This window comes from Plectropomus leopardus, chromosome 10 (assembly GCF_008729295.1).
Source record: "Plectropomus leopardus isolate mb chromosome 10, YSFRI_Pleo_2.0, whole genome shotgun sequence".
Classification (NCBI taxonomy): Eukaryota; Metazoa; Chordata; class Actinopteri; order Perciformes; family Serranidae; genus Plectropomus; species Plectropomus leopardus.
In genome coordinates, this window is record NC_056472.1 from 30,260,798 (window position 1) to 30,278,332 (window position 17,535).

At 37.7% G+C, this 17,535-nt stretch overlaps 1 protein-coding gene across 1 annotated transcript in view; it reads right to left on the bottom strand.

Annotated features, from left to right (window-relative positions):
• Positions 1-17,535, bottom strand: part of LOC121949004 (mitogen-activated protein kinase kinase kinase kinase 4-like) — a 143,625-nt gene that overhangs the window by 48,564 nt on the left and 77,526 nt on the right. The window contains exons 11-16 of the mRNA XM_042494591.1: positions 17,009-17,081; positions 15,868-16,078; positions 13,109-13,270; positions 12,292-12,378; positions 9,739-10,071; positions 6,554-6,709 (exon numbers count right to left, since the gene is read on the bottom strand). Of these exons, the coding sequence (XP_042350525.1) occupies positions 6,554-6,709; positions 9,739-10,071; positions 12,292-12,378; positions 13,109-13,270; positions 15,868-16,078; positions 17,009-17,081 (1,022 nt within the window). The remainder of the gene's footprint in view (positions 1-6,553; positions 6,710-9,738; positions 10,072-12,291; positions 12,379-13,108; positions 13,271-15,867; positions 16,079-17,008; positions 17,082-17,535) is intronic.

Here is a 17,535-nt window from a genome sequence, read left to right on the forward strand (position 1 = left end):
ATTTCCCAAAAACAACTAAAAACTGCTTTAAAACTACATTTAATAGCGTATTTAAAGACACGCCATAGCATAGAATGTTGCTAAAAATTGCAAAAAAAACCCAAATTTCGTGTGTCAAAAAAATGACCAAAAAAGCAAGGCTATAGTATGGCAAAAATGTCAAAAAATGACATTTCCCAAAAACTGATAAAAACTGCTTTAAACTACATTAAATAGTGTATTTAGACACGCCATAGCATAGAATGTTGCTAAAATTGCAAAAAAAACACCCAATTTCGTATGTCAAAAAAAATGACCAAAAAAGCAAGGCTATAGTATGGCAAAAATGTCAAAAAATGACATTTCCCAAAAACTGATAAAAACTGCTAGAAACTACATATAATAGTGTATTTAGACACGCCATAGCATAGAATGTTGCTAAAATTGCAAAAAAAAACACCCAAATTTCATATGTCGAAAAAATGACCAAAAAAGCAAGGCTATAGTATGGCAAAAATGTGTCAAAAAATGACATTTCCCAAAAAAACTAAAAAAACTGCTTTAAACTATTACATTTAATAGCGTATTTAGACACGCCATAGCATAGAATGTTGCTTAAATTGCAAAAAACACCCAAATTTCGTATGTTGAAAAAAATGACCAAAGAAGCAAGGCTATAGTATGGCAAAAATGTCAAAAAATGACATTTCCCAAAAACTGATAAAAACTGCTTTAAAACTACACATATAATAGCGTATTTAGACACGCCATAGCATAGAATGTTGCTAAAATTGCAAAAAAAACACCCAAATTTCGTATGTCAAAAAAAATGACCAAAGAAGCAAGGCTATAGTATGGCAAAAATGTCAAAAAATGACATCTCCCAAAAACTGATAAAAATGGCTTTAAACTACATATAATAGTGTATTTAGACACGCCATAGCATAGAATGTTGCTAAAATTGCAAAAAAACACCCTAATTTCGTATGTCAAAAAAATGACCAAAAAAGCAAGGCTATAGTATGGCAAAAATGTCAAAAAATGACATTTCCCAAAAACTGATAAAAACTGCTTTAAACTACATATAATAGCGTATTTAGACACGCCATAGCATAGAATCTTGCTAAAATTGCAAAAAACACCCAAATTTCATATGTCAAAAAAATGACCAAAAAAGCAAGGCTATAGTATGGCAAAAATTTGAAAAATAACATTTCCCAAAAATTGATAAAAACTGCTAGAAACTACATATAATAGCGTATTTAGACACGCCATAGCATAGAATGTTATTTAAATTGCAAAAAACACCCAATTTTCGTATGTCAAAAAAATGACCAAAGAAGCAAGGCTATAGTATGGCAAAAGTGTCAAAAATGACATTTCCCAAAAACAACTAAAAACTGCTTAAAATTACATTTAATCGCGTATTTAGACACGCCATAGCATAGAATCTTGCTTAAATTGCAAAAAACACCCAAATTTCATATGTTGAAAAAATGACCAAAGAAGCAAGGCTATAGTATGGCAAAAATGTCAAAAAATGACATTTCCCAAAAACTGATAAAAACTGCTAGAAACTACATTTAATAGTGTATTTAGACACACAATAGCATAGAATCTTGCTAAAACTGCAAAAAACACCCAAATTTCATGTTGAAAAAATGACCAAAGAAGCAAGGCTATAGTATGGCAAAAATGTTGAAAAATGACATTTCCCAAAAACTGATAAAAACTGCTAGAAACTACATTTAATAGGCGTATTTAGACACGCCATAGCATAGAATGTTATTTAAATTGCAAAAAAGCACACCCAATTTTCGTATGTCAAAAAAAAAATGACCAAAGAAACAAAGGCTATAGTATGGCAAAAATGTTAAAAAAAATGACATTTCCAAAAAATTGATAAAAACTGTTTAAAACTACATTTAATAGCGTATTTAGACACGCCATAGCATAGAATGTTGCTAAAATTGCAAAAAACACCCAAATTTCGTATGTCAAAAAATGACCAAAAAAGCAAGGCTATAGTATGGCAAAAATGTCAAAAATGACATTTCCTAAAAATTGATCAAAACTGCTAGAAACTACGTGTAATAGCATATTTAGACACGCCATAGCATAGAATGTTCCTAAAATTGCAAAAAAACACCCAAATTTCATGCGTCGAAAAAAATGACCAAAAAAGCAAGGCAAAAATGTCAAAAATGACATTTCCCAAAAATTGATAAAAACTGCTAGAAACTACACATAATAAAAAATGGCCAAAAACACCATACTTTGGTATGGCAAAATATGTCAAAATATGATGTGCCCAAAAAACAGCTGAAAACAACATTGTATAGCATGTTGAGCACATTGTAGTAAACAATGTAGGAGAAAAAGTCCAAAAACATCATTTATATATATAGTATAGTTTAAGGCGGTCTCAGACTTTTACACAGTTCTGTACGTATGAAATATAAATAAATTAACATTCTGCAATAGCACTGATTTGAACACATTGCTATTATAGACTACGCAGTCGAAAACTGGGCATTTCTCCGCCTGCATGTGATGCATTTCGCTAGATATCGTTAGATACAACAAAATCGCTCTGGTTTTTATGCTGTTATGTGCAAAATACTTGCTGCACTTGTGGCAATGAGCAGTGCTGAACTTAAAATACTTTCATGTTTAATAAAATATGATGCAATGACTTTGTGATATTTTAATGACATTCCAAAACTCTATCATAAATATTTTTACAAGATATATTAAGATTTTTTAACACATAATATTGATGCTATAATTGCACTTTACATTACCTTTTTTACAGAAATGTTTAATGACCTTGTATTCTATGTCTTTCTATGACATTTTTACTGGCATGCTTTACCATGACTTTTCGACTTTTAAATGTTTTATTATTGTTACTAAAACAAACACAAGCTAATGCAAAGCAGTCAGCCTACATGGGGCTCAAGCTCTACCTGTGGTAAAGGTCGCCCCTTATTTTCCACTTTTTAATACATTCAAATTGATAGAGAGTAGAGAATAGTGTAAAGCTTTTGACATTGACCTTACCTACCTACAGCAGTCAAGCAAGAAGCATATCTGAAAAATACAAGTGGCTAGGAGTACGAGGGAAGGTAAAACTGAGCTTCTGAAGGAGAGTACTACAGGAAGAGTGTTTGGGTGCTGAGTTCAAATATCAACTACCTCTCTCCAGAATCACAGACTCCACCTTAAACCAGGATGATGAAGTAGTTCTCAGACCTCATAAACTTAGGTATCAGACCAGTTTAAAACCTATTTGGAAATTAGACATTTGCTATATTTAAATGCACGTATGATGTCATAAGATAAGGTTTCACATCCACTTTTGAGGAAGAATTCTCCATGACTGCAGCTTCTTACCACTTTGAAATCAAAGCAGTTCAGACTGCATATTTCAATTTCATTCAATTAGCTCTAATCAGAAGACCTCTAACTGAACCCATCCGACTTTGATCCAATACACAGTCAAGTCTGTGCGCGCGACAGCGTTAAAACACAACAACCACAGCTGAGTCTGACGACTCGCAGCTAATGACAGAAAACGGATTAATCCACTTTTAACATTATGGCAAATGCTTAATAACGCGCCAGTGAGTTGCATCATCGCCCCATTTTACAAAGTTACAGCATCGTTTTTGTTTAATTTAATCTGTGTGACATATTCAAAACAGATTGACTTCAATGAACTGTGATTATTCATGCTTAGTGGGTTGAATCCTTCGTTGGGAAGATGACTAACTCTGTCTGAGTCACCCTGCTGCAAATCTGGGCGCCCATGAATTATGGATGTTTTTAATCACCAGCACACAAAGGGGAGGTACAGTATGTGCAGCAGAGATGTACAAACCCCCCAAACATACCACCAAACAAACACTCTCATGTTCACACATTTGGGGAGAAAAGAGTGGCTCTGAATTAATTACACATTTGGTGAAAGTGCTTTTGTTTGCTTTGATGTGTGGGAGGACATCCTGTCAATCAAAGAGTTAATCACTGGAGAAGAGTATATAATCAGGGTTGCGATCATTTCATTTTCGTTCCTCCAAAAGTTGAGATTTCTTTCAGATGATAAAAAATAAACTTTCAAAAGCAACCACTTGCTTTGTGTTGTCTTAAAAGCCTCTTCTGTCTGAATTCTGTCATTATCCCGCAGATTTAATGCAGTTTCATAAGTTAAACAATAAAATGAGTGAATTGAAATAGAATTGATGACAACCCTGAAGTTGAAAAGAGTTTGGAAAAGTTCAACAACAGCAGACATTTGGATCCATTATCCAGCTGAAACAACCTGAAAGAGCTTAAGACAGAAATCACAGAAAACAGCACATCTCTTGTAGAAGAAATACTTTCACACTCAAGCATTTTTTTAAATCACCTGGAAAAGAAAACCTTAATGAGAGATTATAAGAAAATGTATTAGATACACAGGCAGCATCCAGAGTCAGTGGAGACGGGACGTACTGCCACATGAAGGTGAAGCTACAAAAGAGGGCTCCCAAATAAACTGGTATTTTGGTGATACACACACTGAAAACACCCTGCACTAAGTGCTGCCAGGTAAATGACAGCATCATAAATCCATTCACCGTTAGCGAGGCCAGTCCTGAAAGTGGAAATGAGCCTCCACTCTGGCAGTGTGAGGAGAACAGCATCCTTTAAATAAAATCAAATTTGGCCCGTTCATGTCTGAGTGACAGGTAATCAGTCCAGTTGAAGGGTGAGAACACATTGGCCAAAATGCAACCTTGGAAACGGGTTCCTTGATATAAATATTTACTAAAGATGTTCTGGTTGGGATCGGCCTATAAAGGATCTACTTTCTGTGTTGGGCCGCTTCCTGTTCAGTGCTGGAGTTTGTTTTTTACGTGACAACAATACAACACAGCTTATTTCAGGTGATATGTTTTCACACAAGTTAATGTTACCTCGGCAGCAATGAAAGACGTCAAACAAAATATCACTAAATGTTACCCGAAGCTCGATGTACTTGCTCGGGACATTATGGCCTTTCCAGTCAGCAGCAGCAGCTAACAGGACTTAAGCGCTGCTGGGAAATGACCATTGATGGTCATTTTTGAGGTGGCATGTGTGTTACAAGTAAGTTGCAACCATAGTAACCAATTCAACTTAATGCTGTAGAGAAAAAGCACTCGCTGACTATGACTAGTGGCAAGTGACCCACTTAACATCAACTCAAAATGCTGCCTGTGTTTAAGAGTTGTGAGGGTAAAAAAGAAAGATTTTAAGAGGACAAGGGATTGATTTGATGACATATTAGTAACTTAATCCATAAACCATAATTTATCTAAACACTGTGAGAGAAACAGCACCTGTTGACTGTAACTAGTGGCAAATGACCACTTTACACCAACTCAAAATGCTGCCTGTGTACATGAGCTGAAGAAGTAAAGAAGGAATGATTCAACAGGACTAGGAGGGGGTATGAAGACATTTTAATGTCTCAATCTGTAACCTACTGTACAACTGAGCTTAATCCTATGACACAGAAAGCACCAAGTTGTATGTAACCAGTGGCAAACAACTCTCTTGATGCCAACTTAAAATGCTGATTGTGTACACGAGCTATGAAAGTCAAGAAGGAATAAATCGATTGAGAGATGAGTTTAAGGACATCTTAGTGTTTCCATCTGTCAGCTACAACTCCACTAAATCCCATTAGAGAAAAAGCACCCGCTGACTGTAATTAGTGGCAAACAATGCATTTGACACCAACTCAAAATGCTGCCTGTGTACAAGAGTTGAAGAAGAAGGTTATAATTAAAGTTGATGAGAGAGGTTTAAAGACATCTTAGTGTCTAAATCTGCAAATTACAACTTCACCAAATCCTGCGAGAGAAAAACACCAGATGACTGTAACTAGTGGCAAACGACCAACTTGACACCAACTTAAAATGCTGCCTGTGTACAAGAACTGTGAAAGTACAGAAATAGGGATAATTTAAAAGAAGGGGGGAGGGGTTTGAAGACATTTTAATGTCTCAATCTGTCAGCTAGAACCCAGCTTAATCCTGCGAGAGAAAAAGCACCAGCTGACTGTAACTAGTGGCAAATCATCCACTTGACACCAACTCAAAATTCTGCTTTTGTACAAGCACTTTCAAAGAAAAGAGAAAATAATTTATAGGACAGAGGAGGGGTTTAAGGACATCTCATTGCCTCAATTGTTAAGTTAAGACATGGATAAACACTACAAGAGAAAAAAAAAACACCAGCTGATTGTAACTTGTGGCAAACAACCCACTTGACATCAATTTAAAGTGTGTCCTGTGCACAGGAGCTGTGACTGTAAAAAAATAGGAATAATCCAAGAGGACTGGGGAAGGGTGCCTTTTGGTGCCTCAATCTGTGAGCTACAATTCAGCTAAATCCTGCGAGAGAAAAAGCACCAGCTGACTGTAACTAGTGGCAAATCATCTTCTTGACACCAACTCAAAATGCTGCCTGTGTACACGAGCTGTGAAAGTAAAAAGCAACAGTTGAAGAGGATAGCGGAGGAGTTTAAAGACTTGATGCTTACCTGCGGCTCCACAGGCCGGTGCATGGCGGGCGCCTCAGATGCCGAGTTCCCGTTGGGGTAGGAGGACTCGGAGCGCGGTGGCACCGGAGGCTGCTGTGGTTTGGTCTGAGCTGCCTGAGGAGAACCTTGGATGTTCTTCCGGTATCGCTCATCAGCCTGCGGATAACACACACATAAACAAAGGGCAGCAGCATTAGCGGTGGTTTAAGAGTACAGTGTGTGAGGACATAAAGAGGAGAGTAAGTGGACAGAAGCCATTAGGTGCTACGGTTTGTTAGTTTCCCGCCGCAGAGCAGAGACGTTTCGTACTACAAGCACATCAGAAAGTCATGTGCTGGTACAGGCACGCCAGCAGGAACAACAAAGCACTTCCTCAAGGGCAGCAGTGTTATTGTTGCCACAATATTCCCACATCCCTGCTAGTAGGACAACGGCACCACAACCAGCAAAGAGTGTCATGCATTTTTCACATGGAGAAAAAAACATTCACAGTGAGAGCAGAAAGGTTAGGACACACACTGAGGTGCAGGTCACAAATTCAAGAGAAGAAAAAATGTTTTTTGTTCGTGAGCGTTTTTTAGTCCAAAATGTCAAAGTTTATTGGAGGTGAGACCTAATTTGCTCTGCAAAACATGATAAACCAAATTTAATTAAAAAACTACCGTTACTTATACGGGGCATTTGCTGTGCTACTCTACAGATAAAAATATCAATGCATCTAGTTTTGTTTTAAGAATTGCACTTTTAAAAGTCATCCTACAGCATGTCAACTAAGAATAACAGTGTAGAAAGATTGGAGATTAATCTGTTTCTTCCTTAACCTAAATTTAATACAACTTTGAAAGTAGGTGATGTAGACTGATTATGGATTTTAATGTAAAGTATTTTGAGATAAAGATGATTTTTTTATTCTAAAAAATCTTGATAAAATGTTTTAATCAATTGAGACAAGTTCAAACTTTTCACCTGACCAAGATCCAGGCAGGATTGAACCATTGTTTCAAATAACTCTAAACTAAACTAAACTAAACTAAACTAAACTAAACTAAACTAAACTAAGCTCTACGGAGGAAAAGCCTCAAGTGAATGTTGTGTCTGACCAACTGACAAATTTCTGCTGTTCACATATAAATTTTTGTCCTGTGCATCACCTTAAAGAGTCCAAATTTTCCATCAATTGTAGTGTTGCCCTACGAAATAAAAACTGCACCCATTCCTGCACAAAAAATAAAACAGCGACTAAAACTAAAAAGCTTTTTTTTTTGATCAGGTGCTTTTGGTTTGTGCCTCTCTCATTTTCCTCCACACCAGGTGGTGAATGACAACAGCAGGACGCCAAAACGAGAGAGAAAGAGAGGCACACTGAGGACTAATGAGGTGGTTCATTATTACAGTAACTTCATTAATATTGTGGCACAGACAACAGTAGGGCTAATTAGAGGAGAAGCTAAAAAAAGAGGAGAAGGAGGAGCTGTTCAGGTCACAGCAAACTCTCAAATGATGTCAGACGGTGTTTTTTAAAAGATTCCCTGTAAGGACGAGCGGTCGTTGCAGGAGGAGATAAATGAAGGACTCGGAAAATGGAGTTGAAAAATTTTCAACAAGTAAATTGACTCAACATAAACTTTATTGTAGCAGATGGTTGTATCAAGGTACTACGAAGCACGATCAGTGCCTTAGCGAGTTATTTTGATTCAGGGTTTCCTACAAAGGTGGCTTTCTTGGTTAGATCACCATGGTAACTTTTGTGGTAAACTTAAACTGGTCAGGAGCAGGTTAAGTTCTGAGTTTTAGCTTAAAATCAGCTGAAAAGCATCACTCTATAATCAGTGTCAGCATATGAGCCATACAGACTGTCAGCTGAGACAAAACGTTATAATACACTTTATACAACTATTTGAGCCTTAATGTGACATAAATGCCACCTAAGAAGGACGTGCATTTACAGTAGCACTATATGCATCGCAAGGTTTGTAGTTTTTTTTTTTGTTTGTTTGTTTTACACAGGAACCTAAAGTTTATCAGTGATGCAGAAAATCTGAGCTGCTGCGGCTCTCACTGAACTACTGAATGTGTCTGTGGTGTTTTCTGGTCAGTTTGCCCACAATGACAATTATGATGCTGATTTCACATTAAATGTGATATAATTCCTTTAAATCACAACATACAGGGACTGCTGGTGGCTGAGTGGATAGAGCAGCTGCCCCATGAAGTGTCTTTGCCTCAACAGCCTTGGGTTCAACTCCCACTCACTGCAAGATGTTGTCCTCTTTGTCTTTCTCCCCCCTCACACTATTGATCTCCCTCATCTAATAAAAGCTAAAATGCCAAAATAAAATCTTTAAAAAAAAAATCATACCATGCACCCAGTTATTTTGTTTATATGCTTAGTTCTGATTTGCCGAAGTCCATTATATTACAGCTGATAGATCAGTCTGTTGGTATTTATCACAGATATTTTACTTTGATTCATACAAAAACTAAAGTTTATATGTCTCCTACATTACAAGACAGTTTCAGACCTAAATATAGCTCTTAATTAGCTATAATGTTTAAATCCACTGCATCAAGTCTAAAGTTTAAGGGCTGCAAAATGAGCAGCTGTCATGTTAAAAATAAAGTGATATAATGGCCTATAATATTGTGCATTCACTATACGTTATTTTCTGTCAGCTATTCTTAACTGAAGCAACAGTGTTGCTTTGTGCTTTAAAACATTTAAATATTCTTCAAAGGCAAAAGTAAGCAGCACGTGATCGATCATGTTTAATCGATTTGTTTTCTGTGAACACGCTCAGAGCCTGAAGCAGGAAGCCTGCGTTAACAGACAGCTGATAACTACTTCTGTGGTACCTGTTAGCTCTGACTGAGGCTTTTGGGTTTGTCGAGCCAGCTCAGGCAAAGAGAGCCTGGCTCTGTTGAACTGGTTCATAGTGTACCCCCTGCTGTTAGTCTAATATCACTGGAATAGATCTGCACCAAAGACCTGTTTAATTATTAAATGTACAAGATTAGAGAGATACATTAATAAATTCTAGTCACTCAGCTCGTTTAGAAAGCATCCACACCTCCCAAACCAGCAGCGAGCCATCACCATGAAGACATCACGGTGGGTGAGTACACACAAGCAGAGGAAGCAGTCTACAGGTCAGAGGTCAGGACATTAACGAGCTGGGAGGGTTCACCTCTCTGATTGGCTCAGAGTCAGGGGCGGGGCCTCGCAGGTCAGCGACAGGAAGCTTGGGTTCTGTAGTTTTCTCCAGACTGTGACTCTGACTTGTCTTTTCAGAGTCAGCGCTCTGCTGTTGTTTTGTTGGGTCCGGCTCAGAGCTCTGCGGGAGCTTTGTTCGGTCCGGTTCGAGGCTCTTAGAGGGTTTGGTGCTCTGCTGCTGGGCTGTTTTGCTACCGTCCAGGTTCTGGTTCTGCTGGAGAGACAGCAGGTAGGCCTGCTCCTGCTGCAGCTGCCTCTGGAGCTTCTGGGCTTGGCGCTGCTCCTCGAGCTCCCGCCACTTATACTCCTGAGTACAGGGAGGGGCAAGTTCAACCAAACCTCTGACAGAAAGACGCTGGGTACAGTTGTCCCGTTGCCACAACACTGAGTTTTGTCAATATTTTATATGTTAGGGTTGATGACACCTCAGCAACTTTGATTCCTTCTGGGATCCTCAAACAACCACACCTGCAATTTAGAGTCTCAAATCCACCTGATCTTAGTGGGAGAAACAAATTTGGAAAGTTTTACGTAAATATGTTTCTGCAAAGTATCAGTCGTTTTCCAAACCTCTGATGTGGTCAGCCAGTTTAGTCACCAGAAGAAAACGGTGGCATCGTACATTTTCTGAAAACCACAAGTTACATTTGTACATGTCATGTGTATCATATCAGTGTTTTTAAAGTGAGGTAGTGTGTGAGCTGACTTTGTCATCTGGAGGTGGAAGGGACGGTGGAAAGCGTGACACTTTGGCAAGATGCCTGCCAAGCTGCAGACCACTGTTTGAGACCAGCAACAATGGTTGGTTTTACTGAGTCATCACTGTGTTTCCAGCAGTTTTTTGCATCGTAACATGGGAGGTTTTTAGAGGTTTTTTTTTAGCGCACCATCAAAGTGTTTCAAAGTGTTATGGCAAGAAATGTAGTTGTGCTTTTTACCATTTTGTTTTTTATTTTTTTTATTTTTACAGACACATTGCTGCATTTCTAGCCAGGATTCAGAAACAACATGTATTTTAGGAAAAACTATGTCCTTTGGGGAGCCATAACCAAACCTAACCATTGTGATGTTAGACATAATGTTTAAACGTAACATAACCATGGTTTACAGATCCTTACAATGCCAACATTTATTCTGGGGACTGTGTTGGGTAAGCACACAATCATAAGCCTCACTGTGAGATGTTACGCAAACTACAGCCTGGGGACTGTGTAAAACATTTCAGAGGGAAAGATGGCTTTAGAGAAGGAGTAGGGTTGTAAATCTTTTTTTCACTTAAGCCAGGGTGTTTTAGATATCTAATTAATTTTAACCTTTTCTTGCAAGATTTACAGTAAAAAGATAGAACAGTTACATCAAAACAGTCAAAAACATGATTTTGTAGTGGAGCTATAGATCATAAAGACGTGAAGACGCCGAGGATTTGCCAACAAACTGAGCTTGAAACAGGGGTTCGGAAATGGGAGGAGACTGTATTGCAGTTTTCTTCTAATTCAAGGCGAGGGTCAAACCAAATATTAACAACTTTTGGGAGTGTCTTGCTTTTTTAAAATGCCAAGTATCAGCCTCACCCCCCTCATAATCCTCTGAAACAAACTCAAAAAATTGATTTGTGGGGCAAATATCCAAAGTGTCCAACTGCACATCTGTTAGAGCCAGTAACTCTGGTCAAAAGTTATTAAACCACTTAACTATTAAAGCAGTGATGATTTTTATGAGTTTCGGATCGATTGCCAGAGGCTGCTTCAAAAATAGCCAGAGGCTGTTAAATGAAATCCGCCCAAAGAAAGTGTTTGAGTCATTCAAAACAGGATCCAAGTGTTAAAGCCAAACATGATGTAAAGGAAACTCATTTTTCATACTAAAGTGTGTCAGTGGTGACTGTAGAAACCGCGGACTGCAGCCAGTGATAAAGTGATGTGTGAAGCCTGGAAGGGAGGATATGAGTGGTCATATCCTTTTATTATCTGCGTATCCTCTGTGACCTCCCCGAGGAGCTGAATACTTTAAAAATAAAAAAACATAAAGTCATACAAACCCCTCAAAATAACCTGCGTAAGAACATCTGGAATAAAAACAGGGGAAACCCTCTGTTCCAGTTGGACGACTCGTTTCCTGGTGACGACATCACCATAACTGAGGGCCCGTAAACATCCCGACTTCCCCGGCACAAACCTGAGAAAAGTTTTTATGTTTCAACTTCAACTTATAACGGCTCCCAGAGGATCGACAGAACTCATAAGCTAGTCTTGATTCACTTTAAATCGGAAGGAAAACTCGATCAGGAAAGTTTGTGTAACGGAGGATTAATAAGTGCCTTCATTAAAAAATGTAACTGTGGAGCTGTGGAGAAAATTAACACTTGGGACACATAGAAACTAATGAAAAACCATGAAGGAAATAATGTAGAGTTAAAGAGGCAAGGGGAAAAGACAGAGAGATAACCAGAGGTAATATGAGGGCAGGAGGGAGAATATGAACCAATACTTAAAAACAATTAAGCCAGCTTTGACAGTCAGACACTCACCAGCAGCATGGCCTGTTCATGGAGCAGCTGCTGCTGCAGGATCTCCAGGTGCCTCTGCTCCTCCTCCAGCTGACGACGGATGTACTCCTGTCAATCAAACACAGCCGCAACCACCATTAGTTCAACGTCAGAAAATAATGACTTTTACATACTTACTGTGCATCATCTTCAGTATGAAAAAGGCCTTTAAATTGTGTTGTAAACAAAAATGTGGCAACAATAAGCAGTATTTTATGATCTTTTAATTGCAAGTCACAAATTCAACTAATTCCCATAATATTCTATTTTTTTCTGAAAATTATTTAATTAAAAACAATCAAACTAAAAGAAGGGTTGTCTAGTTTATCAATGACTGCAATGCTTAACACAGAAATGATCAAATTTAGAACCACTTCACGAGCCAAAGTCTGATAAACACCAACCTCAATCAAAACAACTTCTTTCTAAACGTGGTGGAAAGGACATTGTGTCCCCTGAACAGGTCATTCCTGATATTTAAGAGGTCGTTAAGCAAACTTACGGTTTTATTTGTTTAAATTTCCACAAGCAATTGCAAAGAAAAATGCTCCCAGATGTTTGGACAATTTTTGGGGAATAAAAAACCCACAAAAAAGTCATTAAAGTTGGGATGTGATTACAAGAAAAAAAGAAGAAAAAAAACATCAGGAAATCTTCAAGGGACAAAACCAGAAAATATTTGGTCATACATCATTACAAATCCCACTAAATCCACCACTTTTGATTCAAAATCATACAAATTCAAATGTAAATAATATAATTTAATTTAACTTTGTCCACTTGTGACTCTGCCTCGTACCTGTTCTCGGTCGGCCCTCCTCTTCTCCTCCTCCGCCCTCCTGCGCTCCTCCTCCTCTTTACGGCGTCGCTCCATCTCCTCAATACGTCTCTTCTCCTCCTGCTCACGGCGGCGCTGCTCGCGCTCCTGCTGCCTCCTCATCTCGCGCTCACGCCGTTGTTGCTGAAGGTGTTAACACAAAACAAGTTAACAGAGAAACTGATTTACGTCCCAACTGACGGTGTCCAACTTTTGACTTTTTGTCTCCTCACGTTTGACCCCGAGCTCAAGATTACTAAAGCACAAGTTTGTTTTTGTGTTTTTAATTATTATTATTACCGGCATGTTGACGTCTTGAGAACTCAACTCCAAATTTGGGGCGGATTGGACAATGTACAGTAAAATTAAAACAACTTCCTGTTTCATGGCCAATAATGTGTCACCATGGTGACAGTGTTCAACGAAGACTCACAATTTTCAAAAGAAAGCATAATTAAAGTTTGATGGTTTTTCTGACCATATTTGAGCTGGATGTGGTCAACCAGATGGAAGGTGTACATTAAGTTAAAAAACATGTAATTTCCTGTTACCAGTAGGTGGTTTAATCCCTAAAACTTAATTTTGGCATGGAGAGATCATGAGGCCGGGGCTCTCATCAAGCATGACAGATTTTTAGCAGATTGGATAATATAAGCCCAAGCTAAAACAATTTCCTGCATAATTTGGCGAAATGTGCAAAACTGCTGCAACGCCACGGCAACGCCATTCAGTGAAAACTCACAATTTTTATTAAAAAGCTTCATCAAGGTCTTGAGAATGTTCAAATCAAATTTGAGGTGGATCAGGTAAACTTGCAAGAAATAGTACATTATTAAGAGCACAAAGGAGCCTTAGAGGTTTTTGATAAAATCTTCAAGACTTGGCATTGGATTCTGTTTCAGGGAATTTGTTACTAGCTTTTAGGCAGCAAGAGACTGAAAAACCAAAAACTCAAAACCTTTCCCAAGAAATTAATTCTCTTCCAGATTTATCCATACACCACGCTGTAATTTAAGAAGTAATTTAAGAACATTTAGAGTACATTAAAGGGCATCTGTTTGAGGACTCATCACAGGCTGTCAAGGATTTTCAAGGCTGAACTGATGTGGCTTAAATAAGAATTAGGTTTTTTCAAATGATGCAAACTTTGATCTGTGTTTTGTGCACCTTCCAAACTGAGTCTACATGTGATGTTTTTAGATGAACACCAGTAAATTCTCAGGTATTTATTTACCTGTCCGCGAGGAGGACAGATAAATAAATAGTCGGTGGCTGAGCTGAAGTGACAGGACGAGGTTAAAATGTCAGCACTCAAAGCCCTGCATTAAGACATAATTAGAGTAATATTTTAAGCCTGACAGGCCGTTATCTAACACTAGGCTCTGTAAGCAGACAGATGAAGAAATTACACTGATTTCTGTCAGTCAGCGTGTAGTGAAAAGGTGGAAGCTGCAGGACGTCCCTGTGGGCTGCAGTATCATGACGCATCGTACGAATCCAGCGCTCAGCATTCGGGAGGAAGAGTAATGTATCCCTACAGGAGAGCGCACGTACAGTGGTATTTCTCTGTGATCGCTCGGTTCAACTGTGGCTTCAGCTACGAGCACCGTCACGAATCAAAAACACAGCCCTGAGTGATGTGGGAAAACAGGAGCAGAAATAAACCTTTCGTTTCTAGTATTGAGGTGAATTTACAGGCTGAAACTCAGCACTCTGTGCAGGTCTCTTCCTTTCTGTGCAGAGAGTTTACTTCAGTCCACATTTATAATCATCTCTTTGTGTCCCCTGCTCTCTTTTCTCTCACTGTGCATTTTTTCTTTGCTTAAATCCTTTGAAACTTGGATCTACATCAGTTAAGATGCCTTTCAGTGTCTATTTAACCCTTTATGACCTTCTGAAAACATGGGGAAGAAAGGCAATAATCAACTCGGCAAGGAGCGTCCCACAACTTGTGAGAAATTAGTCATAAGTGACCAGAAAAATGATCTGAAAATTTGTTTTAAAAAGGGGAGGATTATTACAAAATAATTTTAAAAAATCTGCAGTCCCGAAATCAATATCAATAATAAGTATGACTAAAAATATATTAAATACAATCTTTACATTTTTAATGTTCAGCATTTTTTTCAGGTCATTTTTGCTTCATTTTTTTGTTTTTTACTTTTCTGTTTTTTTGTTTACTGTCAGATAATTTTCTTGTAACTTTTTACTATTTTCTTGCAGTTTTTTATGATGTCGCTCAATTTTTTGTGCATAACACACATTATCTTCTGCAATATATTTCATATTTCCCCCATCAAAGCACCCACATCAGCCAGTCAGTGCTACAAATCTCTGCACAATGTAACGACCAAGAAAACAACACAACATGTTGAAATTCATTGGAAGCGTCTCAATATGCAACATGGCGTCATTAACTCTCGAAGGAGAATCTCTCCGTTTGCGTGTAGGAGGCTTCATAAATAACTCACGTTCTCTCAAACTGGAGTATTTTTAGTCTAACTTTCAGTGTAACTCCTGAGAGACGCTGTGATGTTTGATTAATAATATATACAGTTTAGATATTGTGGTTTCCAGTTAAACAAGCAACTGCTAGTTGATCATTTTAATGTCTTCAAATCTATTTCTTTCCAAACAAAGAAAATATTTGTGGTTTGTTTTCTGACTCCAACTTTCCTCTCATTAGTTGATACTATTATTTGGATTTATTCAGATGTAATGAGTTATTTCTGTGGGCTCACCTCCTCCAGCCGTCTCCTCTGCTCCTTCTGCTGCTCGATACGTTTCTGCCTCTCGGCCAGTAGCTGGCGCTTGTACTCCTCCTGCTCACGGAGCTGTTGCTCCTGGAGGAGCTGCTGGCGACGCAGCGCCTCCGAGCGCTCCTTGTTCTCCTGCTGCAGCCGGATGAAGTCGCGACGCAGAGTCGACTCGCCTGGCACGTTGACTATAGAGCTACACAGAGGATGTAAAGAGAAAAGTTAGCTTGTTCTGCAAATTACATAACATCAATGACCTTAAGATGCAAACAAATACAGTTTGACTTCCCGACATCAAGATACAGCGATTAAGATGAATCACTAACATTCTGTGAAATTGGAAAATAACAGCTACATATCACTGGAAAGCTGCTGTTGAGCTCCGTCTGCCAAAGCTACACACCTCTAATCACACGCAACGACAAAAGGAAAAAACACAAAAATGTTTTCTGCTGATTTTTTTATGATCTAAACTTTTATTTCTGAATTTGTTTTGTGCTTCAGCCTGTAATTTTGTATGAAGTGAGCTGGGTGCTACAGCCTATAAATAATATGGCAATATTTTTAGGCGATATCGTGATGTACAACACATATCTCGATATTTTGAAATCTCTGCTGAACTAATGCAGACTTCTCAAATACTAAACAACTAAAAAACTATTATCATACAGTGAAATTAAGTGCTATTCGTATAAAGTTAAATAAAATACTGTTATAATAAATTTAAATATGGTACTCTTACATTAAAATAAATAAAGTACTGTTATGATTAAGTGAAATTAAGAACTGTTCGAATAAAGTTAAATAAAATACTGTTATAATAAATTAAAATATGATACTTTTACAATTAAATAAGGCAATGTTTTGATTAAGTGAAATAAAGTACTGTTCAAATAAAGCGAAATAAAGTATCTTTATAAAAAAGTTCCAAGAAGCACTGCTATAATGAAATAATGTTTGTGAGTCTCATGCTTGTGGAAAACAAAATCCGAAATATTATATTTAATGTTCACAATATTATAATTTTAGACATCTTCATGAGGAACAAGCTGCGATACACTGAGTGAAATCGATATATCATCCACCTTTATACTGTATCATGTGCATTATCATAATGTATTCTTACCTTGGCTCTCCTTCTTGCTCAGACGACTCTTCCTCCTCTTCTTCACTGCCACTGTATTCATACTCCGTCTCATCTGAGGACGAAAAATAACAGTTCAGTGATTATAGTGTTAAACTGATATTGTGTAGCTTAACCCTTTGAAACCCAAAATAGACATCAGTTTTCTTGTGTTGTGTTAAGATGCCTTCCACTAGTTTGAAAACTTTTGGAGCTTGAGCAAATTGGTTTGATTTTTTTTTTTCTTTCTCAAAATTAGGGGAAAAGACATTGACCAGCTTGGCACAAAATATTCCGAAAATTGCAAGAAATTAGAAGAAAATTATTTTCAATAAGCCGGGGGAAAATGACCATAAAACTACAGTTACAGTTTTCAATTACATATTTTTTTATGTAAGTATATATATTAAATTCATGTAACAGAATTATTAAAATTTCTAAAAAAAAATTCAGGTTATTTTTTACGTTTTGTCCTTTTATTTATTCATTTAGATAGTTTTTACAAATTTTTAGCGTTTTTAAAAACAAAA